At 46.5% G+C, this 20,669-nt stretch overlaps 1 protein-coding gene across 5 annotated transcripts in view; it reads left to right on the plus strand.

The window, feature by feature from the left end:
• LOC129828998 (C-Jun-amino-terminal kinase-interacting protein 4-like) overlaps window positions 1-20,669 on the plus strand; it is a 53,402-nt gene that overhangs the window by 25,733 nt on the left and 7,000 nt on the right. Inside the window, exons 3-20 of one of the 5 annotated variants that reach the window (XM_055890379.1) lie at window positions 60-130; window positions 1,311-1,408; window positions 7,059-7,203; window positions 8,889-8,957; window positions 9,885-10,548; window positions 10,703-10,793; window positions 11,087-11,217; window positions 11,594-11,651; window positions 11,875-12,027; window positions 12,123-12,183; window positions 14,438-14,568; window positions 14,808-14,864; window positions 16,661-16,840; window positions 17,029-17,161; window positions 17,275-17,370; window positions 18,923-19,090; window positions 19,228-19,399; window positions 19,536-19,751. In XM_055890379.1, the coding sequence (XP_055746354.1) occupies window positions 60-130; window positions 1,311-1,408; window positions 7,059-7,203; window positions 8,889-8,957; window positions 9,885-10,548; window positions 10,703-10,793; window positions 11,087-11,217; window positions 11,594-11,651; window positions 11,875-12,027; window positions 12,123-12,183; window positions 14,438-14,568; window positions 14,808-14,864; window positions 16,661-16,840; window positions 17,029-17,161; window positions 17,275-17,370; window positions 18,923-19,090; window positions 19,228-19,399; window positions 19,536-19,751 (2,694 nt within the window). Of the gene's footprint in view, window positions 1-59; window positions 131-1,310; window positions 1,409-2,494; window positions 3,252-7,058; window positions 7,204-8,888; window positions 8,958-9,884; window positions 10,549-10,702; window positions 10,794-11,086; window positions 11,218-11,593; window positions 11,652-11,874; window positions 12,028-12,122; window positions 12,184-14,437; window positions 14,569-14,807; window positions 14,866-16,658; window positions 16,841-17,028; window positions 17,162-17,274; window positions 17,371-18,922; window positions 19,091-19,227; window positions 19,400-19,535; window positions 19,752-20,669 lie in introns of those variants that run through there. The other 4 variants (XM_055890380.1, XM_055890381.1, XM_055890382.1 and 1 more) reach the window with 4 other exon arrangements.

Genomic DNA, 20,669 nt, shown 5'->3' on the forward strand with positions numbered 1-20,669 from the left:
TCCCTCATTAACCATGTAGTTCTGTTTGACTGAGATCATCTAACCGTTTTCTCTTTCAGTTGGCAGATTGGAGGAACGAGAAGCCGAGCTGAAGAAAGAGTACAATGCCCTCCACCAGAGACACACAGAGGTAGGGGGGAGGGGAAGATAGTGTTTTGTGTATTTAAGTGCGTGTTGGGACTGTTCCTTTGTAGGTCTACTGGGCAAACTACACTGAACAAAAATATAAACGCAACATGTAAAGTGTTGGTTTCATGAGCTGAAACAAAAAATCCCAGAAATGTTCCATACGGACTAAATGCTTATTTCTATCAAATTCTGGGCACAAATTTGTTTACAATTCTGTTAGTGATCATTTCTCCTTTGTAAAGATAATCCATCCACCTGACAGGTGTGGCATATCAAGAAGCTGATTAAAATGCATGATCATTACACAGGTGTAACTTGTGCTGGGGACAATAAAAGGCCACTAAAATGTGCTGTGTTGTCACACAACACAACGCCACAGATGTTTTGAGGGAGAGTGCAATTGGTATGCTAACTGCATCAATGTCCACCACAGCTGTTGACAGAGAATTTAATGTTAATTTCTGCCACGCATTCGTGGGTGAACAGGGATTTGAAGACACACACACACACACACACACATACGCACCTGGATGGCAGGTTGCCTATGCAGCAGGTAGCCTAGCGGTTAAGAGAGTTGGCTCTGCTAAATGGCTAGAATGTATGTATAATATGTTTTAGACATAGGTCGGCAGACTAGTGGATCCCATTGATGTTTAACCGACAGTGAACCAAGACAAGATGCTATTTCCAGCATTCAGGGAATTCACACTACAACAGAGGACGGAGGGAGGGGGAGGGAGGGATGAGGATGGTGAGGGATGGAGGATGCTGGAGAGCGGGAAGGAGAAAGAGGGAGTTAGAATTGGGTCAGTTTAAGGAGATTGGAGCAATTTTCCCAGTAATAAGTATGTTGTCAAGCTGCCTCAACTCAGTCTGCCTAAAGTCTGTTCTCCAATCTATTACTAACACATTGGCCCAGACGCCAAAACAAACAAGCTTGCGTAGAGACCATGACATTTTAAATATGGACGGAAACTTGATTTTAGAAGCTCACACAAACGCACAGTGACAGCTAAATACCCCACAGGCCGGGAGGCTGTCTGTTCCAGCTGTACATCAACACAAAAAAACTCATCTAAGAAACAGCAGGCATCATGGCCATGTTCAAATAATTATTTGAATAGGGCCACTCCCTGTCCACGCTAACCCCCTAATCTCCCTATGTGGTATGTCCCATGCAGATGATCCACAGCTACATGGAGCACTTGGAACGTACCAAACACCAGCAGCACGCGGCGGTGCATGAGGCGCCTACAGACACAAGCACAAGCAGATCACGGTAAGATCATACAACTATTCATACAACTAAGTCCCATACGGAGATCACTGTGTGGACAGTATCTGAAGTTGTACACAAACACTCTCATATAACAGTGTTAATAGTGTATTAATAGTGGCTCGTGGCCACTTCATCCTGGGTACTGTGTAGGTGTTTTGTATTTTATTATACAGTATTGCACACTAACATTCATTGTCTTAGTTGGCTCCTCACCCTGACTCAGTGTGTTTGTGAGAGAGTACGTTGATGTGACGTGCTTCATCACTGCAGGCGCCACTACTGCGCTCTCTGCTCTCCATGGGCACGATTTCCTTTTAGGTCAGAACCTGACAGAAGATGAGCGATGTGAGGTAGGCATGAGGGGCTGGGCAGAAGGAAGGGAAATGAGGGACGAGGGGATGGGAGGAGAGGCAAAAGGGATGGAAAAAAGAGGGGACGGTGGTAGGAGATGGGGATGAACTTTTAGGGGATATGTGTTGAAGTGGGGGGAGGATGATGAAGAGGAGATTGGGATAGATATTGAGTGGGATTATGCCATGGAATCAGCTGTATATAAATCAGAGGTTTGGCAGCATTCAGTGGTCAGCTGCAGTAATCCCACAGTGTGATGGAGATGAGTGATTCAGAGCTGTAGTGTTTTAGTCAGCTGATCAGATTAGTGAAACAGCAGTAAAAAGAGGTCATGGTCTCCTGCTGGGCAAACCTTCATGTTGAGCAGATCAGAGAGGTGTTAGTTTGACTAGTATATCAGATCAAAGCAGTTTGTGTAGCTTTTTAGATTTGAACAGCATTTATGTTTGTGTTCACAAGGAACTAATTAGTGATTTCTGTGTTTTTCCTAACAAGTGTGTAAAATTATTAGCTGTGTGTGTGTGTGTGTGTGTGTGTGTGTGTGTGTGTGTGTGTGTGTCAGCAGCCCTCTACAGTCTCTCAGTAGCAGCAGACGCTGTCAGTTCCCACAGGGTTTTCCTCCTCCCAGTCTCTCCATGGCTCAGCCAATCAGCATCGAGCTGAGGGGAGGCATATGTTACCAGCTCTGATGCTGCCTCAGCATCCGATAGGGGGAGGGGAGAGAGGGCGAGGGGGAGGGGAGAGAAAGGGAGGGTGAGAGTGACGGCGACAATTCTAGACTGCTCAGCGACATCAGTGTCGCAGTTTAGTAAAGAAAGAGCATCGTCTGCCAGAAAGAGGATACAAATACATCAAGAAAAGTGAGGCGAGGAGAAGGCTGCTGCAAGGCCAGTGTCCACCCTCTTTCTCTCTCTCTCACTGGATGATGTCACAGCAGTGTTGAACTCAAGCCGGCATCACTCTACAGTAGCAGCTGCTGCTCTGTCTCTCTCTGCCTCCGCTGCTACTGCTCATGGGATTACTGCTGTTGTTGTTTCTGTGGCCGTCGCTCGTTGGCCCGCTGGTCTGAACACACACCGCGCCACACACTCTACTCTCCAGCCTGAGTTCCAGATCTCCTGTACCTGAGCATTCTTCTCTTCAACACACGGCAACAGAGTGTGTATGTGAGGAGTACTTTGACGACAGAAGGAGAAGGAGTATACTCTAGTTCGCGTCGTCATCCAAGGGACAGTTTGTAAAAGCCCCAGAGGCGTGTGTTTTAGCCCCCTGGCGGTCGCCCCCCTCCCCTGGTCCCGGCAGTGAGAGGCGCTGGGCCATGTTCAGGGGGGGTCATGAGCCCGAGGTGTATGCTGCTGTTTGTCTTTGGCTTCGTTGGGGGAGCCGTTGTTATTAACTCTGCCGTGCTGGTCTCTCTGTCTGTCCTGCTGCTGGTGCACTACTCTGTCTCCACTGGCCTCCCTGCCCTGCCCACCCTGCCACGACCCAGCAGGTAGTGTGTGTGTGTGTGTGAGAGAGAATGAAACACAGCCTACTGTAAGTCACCCCCACTCCTGCAGGTAACTCTCTGTGAAAGGGATGGGTGTGTTTGTTTACCTCCTTTCTCTCTTCTCCATGACCTCTTCTCCAGTCTCTTCTCTTTCTCTCTCCTATATGTCCTCTTCTCCAGTCTCTTCTCTTTCTCTTATCCAGTCTCTTCTCTTTCTCTCTCCTACATGTCCTCTTCTCCAGTCTCTTCTTTTTCTCTTCTCCATGTCCTGTCCTCTTCTCCAGTCTCTTTTTCTCTCTCCTACATGTCCTCTTCTCCAGTCTCTTCTCTTTCTCTTATCCATGTCCTGTCCTCTTCTCCAGTCTCTTCTCTTTCTCTCTCCTACATGTCCTCTTCTCCAGACTCTTCTCTTTCTCTCTCCTACATGTCCTCTTCTCCAGTCTCTTCTCTTTCTCTCTCCTACATGTCCTCTTCTCCTGTCCTCTTCTCCAGTCTCTTCTCTTTCTCTCTCCTCCATGTCCTCTTCTCCAGTCTCTTCTCTTTCTCTCTCCTACATGTCCTCTTCTCCTGTCCTCTTCTCCAGTCTCTTCTCTTTCTCTCTTCTCCATGTCCTCTTCTCCAGTCTCTTCTCTTTCTCTCTTCTCCAGTCTCTTCTCTTTCTCTCTCCTCCATGTCCTCTTCTCCAGTCTCTTCTCTTTCTCTCTCCCACATGTCCTCTTCTCCAGTCTCTTCTCTTTCTCTCTTCTCCATGTTCTCTTCTCCAGTCTCTTCTCTTTCTCTCTCTCTTCCTACATCTCTCATTTCCTCCTTTCTTCACTTTCCAATCTCTGCTTCAATCACTTGTTATTTTATATGGTTGCTTACCCCTCCGATTGACTCCGTCTCATCCCTCTTCCCCTTGCTTGTTTACTTGCCGTGGGGTAAAGCCCAGTTGCCAGGCTTTTAACATATGGTTACCATGCTGTTGCTGTGTTGGAGACAAACAGCCAGGCAGTATGGTTCTGCAGGCTGAAAGTAGGTCAGGAGAAAGAGCCTTCTCAGCCAGTAAATCACAGCAATACTCATATCCATGATAACATGACATCTTACTTGCTTTCATTTATCCTTTATTTATGCAGTTGTTCCCAATGAGGGGAAAAAATATCCTATACCAGAGGGACCTGTCAAAGCTTTATGCTATTTTTGGTTATTTTGGATATTTCTTTGAGAGTTGAAAAAAATAGTTGACTTTAGTTCAGCTACCCTCCAATTTGTCAAAATGGCAGGCATTGACAGTGAACATTGTTGCCCTAAGTTTGACCTCTGAGGCCTCTCCCTGTCTCTCTCTCTCTCTGTCCCTCTTGTGCAGTCTGTGCTTTCGCTCTCTCTCCCCCGGTCTGTTGCTCTCCCTCTGTCTGCCGCTCGCTTGGTCTGTCTCTGTCTGTCGCTCGGTCGCTCGCTCGGTCTGTCGCTAGGTCTGTCTGTCTGCCTGCCTGCCTGCCTCTCGGTCCGTCTGTCTGTCCCTTTGTCCGTCTGTCTGTCGCTCGCTCGATCCCTCGGTCCCTCCGTCCGTCGCTCGGTCCCTCGGTCACTCGGTCCGTCGCTCGGCCCCTCGGTCCGTCCGTCTGTCCCTCGCTCGGTCACTCGGTCCGTCTGTCTGTCGCTCGCTCGGTCCCTCGGTCTGTCTGTCCCGCGCTCTCTGTCCCTCGCTCTCGCGCTCTCTGTCTCGCGCTCTCTGTCTCGCGCTCTCTCTGTCTCGCGCTCTCTCTGTCTCGCGCTCTCTCTGTCTCGCGCTCTCTCTGTCTCGCGCTCTCTCTGTCTCGCGCTCTCTCTGTCTCGCGCTCTCTGTCTCGCGCTCTCTGTCTCGCGCTCTCTGTCTCGCGCTCTCTGTCTCGCGCTCTCTGTCTCGCGCTCTCTGTCTCGCGCTCTCTGTCTCGCGCTCTCTGTCTCGCGCTCTCTGTCTCGCGCTCTCTGTCTCGCGCTCTCTGTCTCGCGCTCTCTGTCTCGCGCTCTCTGTCCCGAGCTCTCTGCTCGCTCTCACAGGCTCTGTCCCGCTCTCACGCACTCTGTCCTGCTCGCTGTCTGTCCCGCTCGCTCTCGCTCGCTCTCTGTCTCGCTCACGCGTGCTCTGTCCCACTCGCTGTCTGTCCCGCTCGATCTTGCTCGCTGTCTATCCCTCTCTTGCTCTCTGTCTGTCCCTCAATTTCAATTTAAGGGCTTTATTGGCATGGGAAACATGCCAAAGCAAGTGAAGTAGATAATAAACAAAAATGTTATTCTCTCTTTCTCTCAGTTCAATTTAAGGGGCTTTATTGGCATGGGAAACTCTCTGATTCTCTCTCTTTGGGAATCAGCCTATAGTGGTGTGTGTTGTCTATGGACTGCTACCATTCCATACAGCCTGCTCTTTTCAACATGGAAGCCTTTGTTTCTGCCTACTGTACCTTTTTGATAGATCCTCATTGATGTGGGTGGGTTGATATTGTGCTCCACTTCTATTGATGTTCAGAGGCTGATCATGTTTGATGCTTAAAGCAAGGGAATATTTGTTCACTTCAGAGACCTATGGAACATGTGACTTTGAAAATCCTTGAAAGTGTGTGATGTATTGGGTCATCAGAGAACTGTGGGTGCTGAGAGAGAGCATGGAAGTGTGGAAGCTAGCAGGTGAGTGTGTACGCTGTGCATGAAGGATTAGTTTTGTCATTAGAGGGGAGCTAGAGAGATGACGCAATGTGTGGAAAAGAAGAACCACCACTGTGGGAATCTACCAGCTCTTCAGTCACTGGCCTGATATAGAGACGCAGAGGTTACTGAGCGACCAATGGATCAGAGGGATGTCACCCCTCGTACTAAAGCACCAAATAGAAACGGCTGTAGTGCCTCCTTGCAAAGTCTCAAATGATTAATGTCTTGTTTTTCGTTGCCATGTTTTGGGTGTGAAATTTCTTCATGATGTTCAGCTTTCATGCCTGCAGCAGGACTATTGACTTGCGTTTTTAATCACAACACATTGACCAGCCTCTGTAAGGCTTATAAATCAGCTCAGTGACTCCTTTATTACAGGGCACACCTCACCCTCTTACACTATCCAACACTGTCACACCTTTCTCTGTGGATTTCACCTCACCCTCTTACACTATCCAACACTGTCACACCTTTCTCTGTGGATTTCACCTCACACTCTTACACTATCCAACACTGTCACACCTTTCTCTGTGGATTTCACCTCACCCTCTTACACTATCCAACACTGTCACACCTTTCTCTGTGGATTTCACCTCACACTCTTACACTATCCAACATTGTCACACCTTTCTCTGTGGATTTCACCTCACCCTCTTACACTATCCAACACTGTCACACCTTTCTCTGTGGATTTCACCTCACCCTCTTACACTATCCAACATTGTCACACCTTTCTCTGTGGATTTCACCTCACCCTCTTACACTATCCAACACTGTCACACCTTTCTCTGTGGATTTCACCTCACCCTCTTACACTATCCAACACTGTCACACCTTTCTCTGTGGATTTCACCTCACACTCTTACACTATCCAACATTGTCACACCTTTCTCTGTGGATTTCACCTCACCCTCTTACACTATCCAACACTGTCACACCTTTCTCTGTGGATTTCACCTCACCCTCTTACACTATCCAACATTGTCACACCTTTCTCTGTGGATTTCACCTCACCCTCTTACACTATCCAACACTGTCACACCTTTCTCTGTGGATTTCACCTCACACTCTTACACTATCCAACATTGTCACACCTTTCTCTGTGGATTTCACCTCACCCTCTTTTTATCTTTCTGAATCCAGGAAGGAGCGTCCCATCTCAATGGGGTTATTCCCATTACCAGAATATGATTTGACCAGTGACTCGCAGAGGGAAGCTGTTGAAACGCCGTCTGAAGCCTGGAGATGTAAGGACCTGAGCCACCCTCGCTCCAACACCAGCCTCAAGGTATCAATATGCTCCTCACCTGCCAGTCACTTTAAACGGATGCAGACGTTATTCTAACATTCGCTGACTGTTTTGGACATACTTTTCAGGAATTCACTGTATGAGTACAAAGTGAACTCGGTGGTTTGAATCTGGACCCCACGCCCCATGCCTCTTAGCTTTTCCCAGGAATCTGAAGGGCGACATAAGATGGGTCATTTGGCCCAGAGGAGATAGTCTGTGTGGAAACAGACACTTTCAACCGTTCACTCTGCCAGAGGACGGAAAGGCTTATTGAGAAGGAAGTTTGATTCAGTGTGTACCAAAGCACGATTGAGAGGTAAACTTGGATCAGTGTGCCCAGAATGCCTAAGAAGGCATTGAGGGATGGCAGGGGGGCTTGTGTGTCTGTCTGAGGGCCCATGGAAGTGGTACCATTCGGGGCTGGGAGCAGGGGAAGAGGGGAACAGAGGAGAGAACAGGGGAACAGGACAGAGTGTCTGAGCAGACCAAAGGGACGCTTTCTGCTGGGGCCACACGAGAACCTCACCATGGTTGCCGCGAGCAAGGTTCCGTCATGAATATTAATGAGTGATCGGCTGATTTAAGTATTCATTTGTTGTGATATTTTACTCCTCGTGGCCAGATAGAAAGGATTCAGATACCAGGAAGAGGGGGCTTCATGTCAGAAGTTACAAGACAACATTTGACATAAGATATGAGACCAGTAGATGAAACTCAACTGCCTACGTTTCAGCTCAGCCCTGGCTACTACTAAATCATCTTTTTACTTAATCCTCATCTCTATCAAACCTCTTTTCTTTCTCTATCCCATATCCCACTAAACCATCCCTTTCTCACTTTCACGGTGGATCTCTTAAGCTGACTTTTACACACACACACACACACACACACACACACACACACACACACACACACACACACACACACACACACACACACAGCCACACACAGCCACAGTTCAGACTCACAGGGACGCCTTTGTTACAGCCTCTGACTCGACATTTCCCAAAGATTTATAGTTTTCGGTTACAGTCCCCCCTCCCACTTTCTCTCTCTTTCTCTCTCACCCCCGCCAATTATATCTCTCTCTATCTCAGGTTTGTATACAGACACACACTGTGTCAGCAGAGCTTAGAGTTTTTTGTCATGGAAAGCGTCAGCTTTATCAGTCTGATGGACAGAAGAGAAGCTAGGCTCTGAATGGGTGACAGGTGATACTATGGCAACGGCAGAGAGGATGATGCCAGCGAGGGAAAGCGGGGGAGTACACCCAAGGGTAAAGGAAGAAGTAGAAGGGAAAAGTGAAGGACAGAACATGAGAAACTCTGGTGTAGTGGATGTCAGCCAGTGTTTTGCCAATGCTCTTGTCCGAGGCTATTCTAAAAAGCCATATAAAGTATGTAATGCAATCATTTGAATGGTTGACTGCAGTAGAAAGCCTGGGTAGACGACCTCTGGAAGTGGCTGCTCATCAGAACGTCTAACCCGTTTGTCACCTTCAGTCCAACACGTCTGGCTCCACCGGCCCTTTCACTTGAACAACTGTCTTTATACTTAATTCATGATTTGCAATACTTTTTTTCAACATAAATCTGCTGCTCCCCCCCCCCCTCCCCCTCCCCCTTTCCAGTTGTGATCACTGCTCTAAAACTGGCCTTCACTGTAATTTTTCTCTAAACCAGTTGGGGGCGCCAGACTCCCAGAGCAGAGGGCAGAGGCTTTGGGCCAATCAGCAGGCTGAACAGAACCAGGTCCAAACTACCGCGTTGTTGTTGTTGTTAAGGCCTGTAGTTGCTGTGTTGTTGACCATGTAGTCTCCATAAAAGCTTCATCTAGCCTTTGTGTCACCATTAGAACCCAGTTCACTGCCAGCTGTATGCCACCCAAGCTGCTTACTCACCTGGACGCCAATGGTGTGACTGTGGGGCTGAATCTAAAATGACCCCTATTCCCTATGTAGTGCATTACTTTCGGCCCTGTGGGGCTCTGACTTAAAGTAGTGCACTATATAGGGAGTAGGGTGCCATTTCAGATGCAACCCAGCCTTTCAGGGTTAGTCGGCTTGCTAGGATTACTAATGCATAGAGCGTTCTCTCTACTTCAACCTAATCAACTAGCCTTAGCTGTAGAATTCTCTCTACTTCAACCTAATCAACTAGCCTTAGCTGTAGAATCCTCTCTACTTCAACCTAATCAACTAGCCTTAGCTGTAGAATCCTCTCTACTTCAACCTAATCAACTAGCCTTAGCTGTAGAATCCTCTCTACTTCAACCTAATCAACTAGCCTTAGCTGTAGAATTGACTAAAACTGATTTGTTGATTTGTTGTGTGCTCTAACAACTCTGATGTGAATTGAGGTGGTTTTTCCCGGTTGGTTTTCACTTTGCCTTTTGTTTCAGTGGAAGATATTGTATTTACTGAGTTTGGGGGGGACTTTGTGTTTTTGTTGATTTTGTTTTATGCACTTTATATCATTGCCTTGTGAATGTTTGAGTGTTCAGGGATGATTTTGACTGGGTATTCATGGTTGTGTTGGATTGGTTAACCTTTTTTCAAACTTCCTTGTTCCTTTTCGAGGGAAAGAAGCTAAGACTGTTAGAATATGGCCCTTGTGTCCTTGACCATCTGTCAGGATCTCATTTATATTCCTCCTCTTCCTCTTCTTTCTCTTCTGTAGGATGAGATGTCTAATGCGAACCGTGGAGGCTCCAAGTCCAACATGCCCATGTCTCCTAAAGGGGGCTCCAAGTCGGGGACCCCCATGTCTCCTATAGGGGGCTCCAAGTCCAACATGCCCATGTCTCCTAAAGGGGGCTCCAAGTCGGGGACCCCCATGTCTCCTATAGGGGGCTCCAAGTCCAACATGCCCATGTCTCCTAAAGGGGGCTCCAAGTCGGGGACCTCATTTGGGGCTCCTGCTCAAGGAGGTTCCAAAATGTCCTCACAACAAGGTGGCTCTAAATCAGGCACGCCCATGTCTTCTCAACGAGGGTCCAAATCGGGTACCCCCATGTCATCTCAAGGAGGGGACACAAAGTCGCTTACCCCATTGTCCACGCAAAACGGTGGCTCTAATTTGGTCACTCCACTGTCTTCTCAAGGGGGCGGGTCTATGTCGGCCAGTCCCATGTCTATTTCCGAGTCTGACGTTGCCATGGCATCGGTGAGCACGCCACTCCAGGAAGAGTTTGAGAAAGTGGGCAAGGGTCTGAACAGGAACCTGGACAGAAGCAACAGGAAGCCAGAGAACATCGGCAGGAAGAACACCACAGGACCAGAGGATCAGGAGGGTCCAGAAAGACAGAACTTAGAACTGAGAGGAGGGTCAGGACCTCGCACAGGTCAGTACTGCAGCTCCAGGGCATAAACTGGGATAACATGGGGATTGGCTATGTTGGGGACTTGGATTAGTTGTATTGTAAAACCTACCAAAAATGTGTTTGGCATCCCACAAGAACAGTAATCTAACATGTTCTCTTTCCTCTCCACACGCAGCAGATGATAACACTGAGTCATTGGAGGTGCAGGCCATCATAGAGTCCACTCCTGAACTGGACATGGACCTTAGCGGCTACAGAGACGCCAGGTAGGGTCAACAGGAAGTAGTGTTTCTATCTCGATCTCTGCATCTCTATCCTGAACACTCAATCTCCATTTATGTGTCAAACTGTACAGAAAATCCCTTCCAGCTTGGGTCCTTTTGAGCCGGATATATAAAACAAATCTATACAAATTGTATTTTATGATGGAATGTATTGTAGCTGTGTTCACTCAGATGACCTCTCTCCTTCCCCCCCTCCTCCCCATCCCTTTCTCCCCTCCATCTCTTCCCCCCCCCCCCTACCCCATCCCTTTCTCCCTCCTCACATCCCTCTCCAGTACTCCTACTGAAGGAGTAGGTATAGAGAACATGGCGTTCGACAGGAACACTGAGTCTCTGTTTGCGGAGCTGTCCTCGGCAGGACCCGACATGGAAATAGCAGACATGGACGAGGGGGCTGACCTGCTGGGTAAGACACTCCCACCCTCCCTCTAGTTCTCCCCTTTTAGCTCCCAAACTCCCAAATGATGTCTAAAATATACAGTGGGATCTCCCTCTTGGTGAGGTTGTAGGTTCAGTGTTCTTTAGGCTGCGTATAGACCTGTTGGAGTCCCCGCAATTCTGTGAGCATGCGTCCATGCTCACGAAATCAACTAAACTGTTAGGTGATCGTCAAGATAATCTGTTTTGTTTTCCACCTCACATTGCCAGCATGGGTCTCAGACCTTAACTTCCTGGGTAAGACTGAAGGAATGTGTGTGTGTGTCATATCATTCCATTTTAGACAGGAGGAATTTCCATTTCTTCTCTTTTTTTCCTTTTCATCCCTCCTTTCTCCTCCTAAGGTATGGGCCGTGAAGTGGAGCATCTCATCCACGAGAACACTCAGCTGCTGGAGACCAAGTAAGTTGTGTTTTCAAATCACCTGCGTCCATGCTCACGAAATAAACGAAACATGAATTTATCAAGCGCAACAATGTTCCACGTTGTGCAGTAGACAGCACACTACTGCCACCTATTGTTCACGGAGGGATTTAGCTTTCATCAGAGTTCACCCAGGTCCCAGAGGAAGTATGTGTAGGGCCTGATGATCACGCCGTCTAATCTTTGTCCTCCGTCTCGTCAGAAATGCATTGAACCTGGTGAAGAATGACCTGATGGCGCGTGTGGATGAGCTGTCGTGTGAGAAGGAGGTGCTGCAGGGAGAGCTGGAGGCTGTGACTCAGGCCAAGACCAGACTGGAGGAGAAGAGCAAGGAACTGGAGGAGGAACTCAAGAAGTCAGTCTCTACTCTGCCCTTCTGTCTGTTTTCTTTCCCTGTTTAGATGAATATAGGATCCCCAGGCATCTCTAGTGTGTTTGTGTTTCTCGTAGTGTTCGGGCTGAGGCGGAGGAGGCCAAAACAAAGACGAAGAGTGAGAACAATGAGGAAGATGTGAGTTCTGTGCGTGTGTACATGTGTTTGCTGAGGTATGTGTGTGTATGTGTTTGCTAAGATATACAGTTGAAGTCGGAAGTTTACATACACTTAGGTTCGAGTCATAAACTAATTTTTCAACCACTCAACAAATTTCTTGTTAACAAACTATAGTTTTGGCAAGTCGGTTAGGACATCTACTTTGTGCATGATACAAGTAATTTTTCCAACAATTTTTTACAGACAGATTATTTTATTTATAATTCATTGTATCACAATTCCAGTGGGTCAGAAGTTTATATACACTAAATTGACTGTGCCTTTAAACAGCTTGGAAAATTCCAGAAAATTATGTCATGGCTTTAGAAGCTTCTGATAGGCTAATTGACATAATTTGAGTCAATTGGAGGTGTACCTGTGGATGCATTTCAAGGCCTACCTTCCAACTCAGTGCCTCTTTGCTTGACATCATGGGAAAATGAAAAGAAATCAGCCAAGAGCCCAGAAAAAAAATTGTAGACCTCCACAAGTCTGGTTCATCCTTGGGTGCAATTTCCAAACACCTGAAGGTACCACATTCATCTGTACAAACAATAATACTGTAACGGTCGTCATATTTTCCCTCCTCCTCGGATGAGGAGAGGCGAGAAGGATTGGACCAAAATGCAGCGTAGGTGGAATACATGATGATTTTAATAATAATAACGAAGACGAAAATATACTTGAACAAACTACAAAACAATAAACGAAGTCAACAGACCTGAACAAACGAACTTACATAATAACACGAAGAACGCACGAACAGGAACAGACTACATACACGAACGAAAATGAAACAGTCCCGTGTGGTGCGACATACACAGACACGGAAGACAATCACCCACAAACAAACAGTGAGAACAGCCTTCCTTAATATGGTTCTCAATCAGAGGAAACGTCAAACACCTGCCTCTAATTGAGAACCATATCAGGCAACACATTTAACCCAACATAGAAACACATAACATAGAATGCCCACCCCAACTCACGCCCTGACCAACTAAACACATACAAAAACAATGGAAAACAGGTCAGGAACGTGACAAATACGCAAGTATAAACACCATGGGACCACGCAGCCATCATACCGCTCAGGAAGGAGACGCATTCTGTCTCCTAGAGATGAACGTACTTTGGTGCGAAAAGTGCAAATCAATACCAGAACAACAGCAAAGGACCTTGTGAAGATGCTGGAGGAAACGGGTACAAAAGTATCTATATCCACAGTAAAATGAGTCCTATATCGACATAACCTGAAAAGTCGTTCAGCAAGGAAGAAGCCACTGCTCCAAAACGGCCATTAAAAAGCCAGACTATGGTTTGAAACTGCACATGGGGACAAAGATCGTACTTTTTGGAGAAATGTCCTCTGGTCTGATGAAACAAAAATGGAACTGCTTGGCCATAATGACCATTGTTATGTTTGGAGGAAAAAGGGGAAGGCTTGCAAGCCGAAGAACACCATCCCAACCCTGTAGCACAGGGGTGGAAGCATCATGTTGTGGGGGTGCTTTGCGGCAGGAGGGACTGGTGAACTTCACAAAATAGATGGCATCATGAGGTAGGAAAATTATGTGGATATATTGAAGCAACATCTCAAGACATAAGTCAGGAGGTTAAAGCTTGGATGCAAATGGGTCTTCCAAATGGACAATGACCCCAAGCATACTTCCAAAGTTATGGCTAAAGGACAACAAAGTCAAGGTATTGGAGTGGCCATCACAAACCCCTGACCTCAATCCCATAGAAAATTTGTGGGCAGAACTGAAAAAGCGTGTGTGAGCAAGGAGGCCTACAAACCTGACTCAGTTACACCAGCTCTGTCAGAAGCAATGGACCACAATTCACCCAACTTATTGTGGGAAGCTTGTGGAAGGCTACTTGAAATGTTTGACCCAAGTTAAACAATTTAATGGCAATGCTAGCAAATACTTATTGAGTGTATGCAAACTTTGACCCACTGGGAATGTAATGAAAGAAATAAAAGCTGAAATAATTCATTTTCTCTACTATTATTCTGACATTTCACATTCTTAAAATAAAGTGGTGATTCTAACTGACCTAAAACGGGTTAATTCTACTAGGATCAAATGCCAGGAATTGTGAAACTGAGTTTAAATGTATTTGGCTAAGGTGTATGTAAACTTCCGACTTCAACTGTATGTAGGTGTGTGTGTTTCCTGAGGTGTGTGTGTGTGTGTGTCTCTGAGGTTGCTGATACCACTTCTTGCAGGCGGATGTTCCCACGGCCCAGAGGAAGAGGTTCACCAGGGTAGAGATGGCCAGAGTCCTGATGGAGAGGAACCAGTACAAAGAGAGACTGATGGAGCTACAGGAAGCTGTACGATGGACAGAGATGATACGGTAGGGAGAGGAATCATGTGACAAGCTCAGCTAGTCCAAAACAAAATGATGCATATTGAAGAGTTTTTGTCTTTTTGTATTCCAACCACACAATGTGCTTACTGATAAACATGCACCCCTTCTAGTTTGTGTTTTTGTGTTTTCTCTCCTGGGCGATTCTAGCTAGTTGAGTAACAAGATCGTTTTTGTCTCAGCTGAATAGTGATAAGTCATTAAATGTGTTGTAATCTTCCCCTCAGAGCATCGAGAGAGAATCCAGCCACCGCAGACAAGAAGAAATCCAGCATCTGGCAGTTGTAAGCTTCACTCCTTTCCTACCGTCTCTCCTTTCCTACCGTCTCTCCTTTCCTACCGTCTCTCCTTTCCTACCGTCCCTCCTTTCCTACCGTCACTCCTTTCCTACCGTCACTCCTTTCCTACCGTCACTCCTTTCCTACCGTCACTCCTTTCCTACCGTCACTCCTTTCCTACCGTCTCTCCTTTTCCTACCGTCTCTCCTTTTCCTACCGTCTCTCCTTTCCTACCGTCACTCCTTTTATCACTCCTTTTCTTCACTCCTTCAATGCAATCCTTCCCCTTTACCACACATCTCTCCTTTTTTGCGTGCTCTCCTTTTCTCTTTACACTCCACACCTAGGAGCTGTCATACCACACTTATAGCTAAAACCACTGTAAGATTGTTGATGATCATTTAATCTGATTTCCCCTCTTTTTTTTTCTTCTTTTTTTCACATTTTGATCTCCAGTGTGTAGGTAATCCTTTGACAGGCTAATGGGTCTTTTTGATTTTGGTTCTTAACAAACAAATCAACAAACCAGGGAGTGTCTGCCTGATCAGGGAATGGCTTTTTAGTTGAAGTGTCATTTTGTTTTTGTTGTAAGTCGGAGTGAGTTCAAATTGTGTGAAATCTCCCAAGGGAAACCAACACTTTTCATCTGCTTTAAAACGTTTCAAAAACGATTCACCTACAAATGGAAGACAGATGTGTGTTTGTGAGCGTGCACGCGTATCAGTGTGCTTCAGCTTAGTACACATATTACATATCTTTTACTGAAATGTCTTCTAAATTGCCATTTCCTGATCTAGGCTCCCCTGTTGGGTTTCAGCAGGAATGGTTATGGTGTGTAATGCATCTGACTAATGATGAATGTTTATTTGGGGCAGGGGTTAAAGCATTAAGCTGTTGGAGAGGGGTTGTGTGTATTGAATGCATGTTTATTTATGAAGAAATCCTCTGTCTCCTGTTACCCTCTGCTCCTTTGGTCCCTCTCTCTGTTGTATCCTGCCTGATGTTGTTGTTGTCCTATCTGTATGCAGGAGGTGTGTTGGGAGTGGTTGGGATGGGTGATGGGCGTGGAGAAAGAGGGTATAACTAGTGGAATGGATAGTTGTATTCTAGAGTCAGATACTGTAATCAGAATGTCATCTGTGGTTGGACAGATTTCTAAACTGATACACTGAGTTTAGTCTTGAGGCTACTTTCTGCTATATGGAGAGGGTCATACAGTCATCTATACGTTTTAACCTGATGGTCTGTAGCTATTTGATCTTCAACTGAAAGAATCCTGATATTTATGGACCTAGTCTTTTGATCTCATTCTGTTACTAAACAAGCATCGTCTCTGGAGCTGGAATAAGCAGCAATAGTCTGTAACTGTGTTGTGTTCTGTGTTGAATTACTAACTGCCTGGTTCGTGTTACAGTACTAACCAATGCATTCCCTGCTCTCCCATCCCCTGTAAAATCACAGAGTGGAGACTCGCTCGCTGCTTTTGGTCAGTGTAGTCTGATCTAACCAATCTGATTGAGAAAGGGCTCTTTGCATCATGGCACTGGAACAACAAGCATTGTTCTGACCTTTTTGAAAGTTTGCCAAGCTCTGTATGGTTCTGATTTTTGCTGTGATTTTGGAACTGAAATGGGTACTGAAGGTGTGATTTGGGGGGGCGGGGGCGTAATCAAACCTTAATTAGATGATTTATCCCTTAAACCCTGCTGCTGCTGCTTTGTCTGCCCCTCTATATGTGTCTGTGTGTTCTTTCTTTCTACCTCCTCCTTCCTTCTCCCTCCATCCCTCCCTCCGTCCTCCAGTTTCAGTCGGTTGTTCAGTTCGAGTGGAGGAGCGGCTAAGAAGCCAGCGGAGGCTGCGCCAGTGAATGTGAAGTACAACGCCCCCTCCTCCCAGGTCCAGCCCTCTGTGAAGAAGAGGAGCGCAGCTCTGCAACAGCTACCCAGCGACAAGAGCAAGGCTTTCGACTTCCTCAATGAGGAGTGAGTGTTGGAGACGTCTACCCATCTTTCCATTTCACTCATGATCCAACCAGTCTTTCACACGTCAAGGATTCAATCGTCCTTTGGCCCCACCTCCATGCCACCATCCATTCTTCAATTAATTTACCCATCTACACTGGACAGTATGTCCAAAATAGATTAGATGTTTTTTTTCTCCCCCAATTCAGGTCTGAGTCAGGCAACATGGTGTCTCGCAGGGAGCAGAAGAGAGCCCAGTACAGACAGGTGAAAGCCCACGTTCAGAAGGAGGACGACGGCAGGGTACAGGCCTACGGGTGGAGCCTGCCGCAGAAATTCAAGGTAGGACAAGTGTCTTAGTGCATTACTTTATACTAGACTTTTTCTAGACAAGGGCTGCGTGTTAAGTTCGGTTCAGTGACTCCAGGTATGCTGACCACTGTGTTATATTACAGGTGGCCAATGGTGGTCAGACGTTAGAGAACAAGATGAAGAATCTACCTGTACCTGTCTACCTCCGACCACTGGATGAGAAAGATGCTACCATGAAGGTGTGTGTACCTTTCCTTACCTTGTCTTTCTCTCCATACAGTACATTCGGAAAGTATTCAGAGCCCTTGACGTATATAAAACAGATACCTTATTTACATAAGTATTCAGACCCTTTGCTATGAGACTCAAAATTGAGCTCAGGTGCATCCTGTTTCCATTGATCATCCTTGAGATGTTTCTACAACTTCATTAGAGTCCACCTGTGGTAAATTCAATTGATTGGACATGATTTGGAAAGGCACACACCTGTCTATATAAGGTCCCACAGTTGACAGTGCATGTCGGAGCAAAAACCAAGCCATGAGGTTGAAGGAATTGTCCGTAGAGCTCCGAGACAGGATTGTGTTGAGGCACAGATCTGGGGAAGGGTACCCAAACATTTCTGCAGCTTTGAAGGTCCCCAAGAACACAGTGGCCTACATCATTCTTAAATGGAAGAAGTTAGGAATCACCAAGACTCTTCCTAGAGCTGGCCGCCCGGCCAAACTGAGCAAACGGTGGGAGAAGGGCCTTGGTCAGGGAGGTGACCAAGAACCCGATGGTCACTCTGACAGAGCTCCAGAGTTCCTCTGTGAAGATGGGAGACCTTCCAGAAGAACAACAATTCTGCAGCACTCCACCAATCAGGCCTTTATGGTAGAGTGGCCAGACAGAAGCCACTCCTCAGTAAAATGCACGACAGCCCACTTGGAGTTTGCCGAAAGGCACCTAAAGGACTCAGACCATGAGAAACAAGATTCTCTGGTCTGATGAAACCAAGCTTTAACTCCTTTGCCTGAATGGCAAGCCTCACGTCTGGAGGAAACCTGGCACCATCCCTGCAGTGAAGCATGGTGGTGGCAGCATCATGCTGTGGGGATGTTTTTCAGCGGCAGGGACTGGAAGACTAGTCAGGATCGAGGGAAAGATGAATGGCGCAAAGTACAGAGAGATCCTTGATGAAATTCTGCTCCAGAGCACTCAGGACCTCAGACTGGGGCAAAGGTTCACCTTCCAAAAGGACGACGACCCTAAGCACACAGCCAAGACAACGCAGGAGTGGCTTCGGGACAAGTCTCTGAATGTCCTTGAGTGTCCCAGCCGGAGCCCGGACTTGAACCAAATCGAACATCTCTGGAGAGACCTGAAAATAGCTGTGCACCGACGCTCCCCATCCAACCTGACAGAGTTTGAGAGGATCTGCAGAAAATAATGGGAAAAACTCCCCAAATACAGGTGTGCCAAGCTTGTAGCGTCATACCCAAGAAGGTCCAAGGCTGTAATTTCTGCCGAAGGTGCCTCAACAAAGTACTGAGTAGAGGGTCTGAATACATATGTACATTTTGATATTTCATTTATTTTATTTTTTATAAATTAGCCAAAATTTCTAAACCTGTTTTTGCATTGTCATTATAGGGTATTGTGTGTAGATTGAGGAAAAAAACATATTTAATCAATTTTAGAATAAGGTTGTAACGTAACAAAATGTGGAGAAGGTCAAGGGGTCTGACTACTTTCTGAATGCACTGTATATGTTGCGTATTGGTAACTGTGTGTATTTATCTCCTGTAGTTGTGGTGTGCTGCGGGTGTGAACCTGTCGGGGGGTAAGACTCGTGACGGCGGGTCTATAGTAGGTGCCAGTGTGTTCTACAGTGACCTGACCAGCCCTGGTCCTGAGAGCCCTCTCAGGAAGACAGGATCACAGAGCAGTCTGGACAAACTGGACCAGGACCTAAAGGTACATAATACATCATACAGCACACACATGCTTGCACGCATACAATAGACAGACAGACGGGCTCATAAGACACACGTGTGTACGTACAGTAAAGACACACTCACACTCATACACCCTTTTCCGTTGTGTGTGTGTAGGAGCAGGAGAAGGAGCTGCTCCACCAGGAGGAGCTGTCCTCTCTGGTGTGGATCTGTACCAGTACTCAGGCCACCACTAAGGTCATCGTCATCGATGCCAACCAGCCTGGGAACGTCCTGGAGAATTTCTTTGTCTGCAACTCTCATGTTCTCTGCATCGCCAGTGTGCCAGGTCTGCGTGTGTTCGTTTGTGTGATGTAAACTGAAGACAAGGCTAAATGTTTTTGTTTTGATTGCAGCTAATCATACCATGTTTGTTTATACATGTTTATATATGACGTGTGTGTGTGTGTGTGTGTGTGTGTCAGGTGCCAGAGAGACAGACTATCCGGCAGGGGAGGAGGTGCCCCATGACGCGGAGTCGGGGTCGGGTGCTGAGGGCGGGACTTTGCAAGCCAGCACAACCAGTAGTTGCTCAATGGGCGAAGCTGGAGTGCTGGCAGGGATCAATGTGGTTGGCTGCTCTACAGAGGGGGCAGTGGCTACCCCCCAGACAGCAGGAGCAGAGAATGACACCGACACAGGTAAGATTAGTACACCCACGCAGGCATACAGTTGAAGTCGGAAGTTTACATATACTTAGGTTGGAGTCATTAAAACTCATTTTTCAACCACTCCACACATTTCTTGTTAACAAACTATAGTTTTGGCAAGTCGGTTAGGACATCTACTTTGTGCATGACACAAGTAATTTTTCCATCAATTGTTTACAGACAGATTATTTCACTTATAATTCACTGTATCACAATTCCAGTGGGTCAGAAGTTTACATACATTAGGTTGACTGTGCCGTTAAACAGCTTGGAAAATTCCAGAAAATTATGTTATAGCTTTAGAAGCTTCTGATAGGCTAATTGACATAATCAAGTCAATTGGAGTCAATTGGAGGTGTACCTGTGGATGCATTTCAAGGCCTACCTTCAAAGTCAGTGCCTCTTTGCTTGACATCATGGGAAAATCAAAAGAAATCAGCCAAGACAAAAGAAATGTAGACCTCCACAAGTCTGGTTCATCCTTGGGAGCAATTTCCAAATGCCTGAAGGCACCACGTTCATCTGTACAAACAATAGTACACAAGTATAAACACCATGGGACCATGCAGCCGTTATACCTCTCAGGAAGGAGACACGTTCTATCTCCAAGATGTGCGTACTTAGGTGCGAAATGTGCAAATCAATCCCAGAATAACAGCAAAGGACCGTGTGAAGATGCTGGAGGAAACGGGTACAAAAATATCTATATCCACAGTAAAACGAGTCCTATATCGACGTAACCTCTGCAAGGAAGAAGCCACTGCTCCAAAACCACCTTTAAAAAGCCAGACTACGTTTTGCAACTGCACATGGGGACAAAGATCGTACTTTTTGGAGAAATGTCCTCTGGTCTGATGAAACAAAAGTAGAACTGCTTGGCCATAATGACCATCGTTATGTTTGGAGGAA

The sequence above is a fragment of the Salvelinus fontinalis genome, chromosome 30 (genome assembly GCF_029448725.1).
Source record: "Salvelinus fontinalis isolate EN_2023a chromosome 30, ASM2944872v1, whole genome shotgun sequence".
Classification (NCBI taxonomy): domain Eukaryota; kingdom Metazoa; phylum Chordata; class Actinopteri; order Salmoniformes; family Salmonidae; genus Salvelinus; species Salvelinus fontinalis.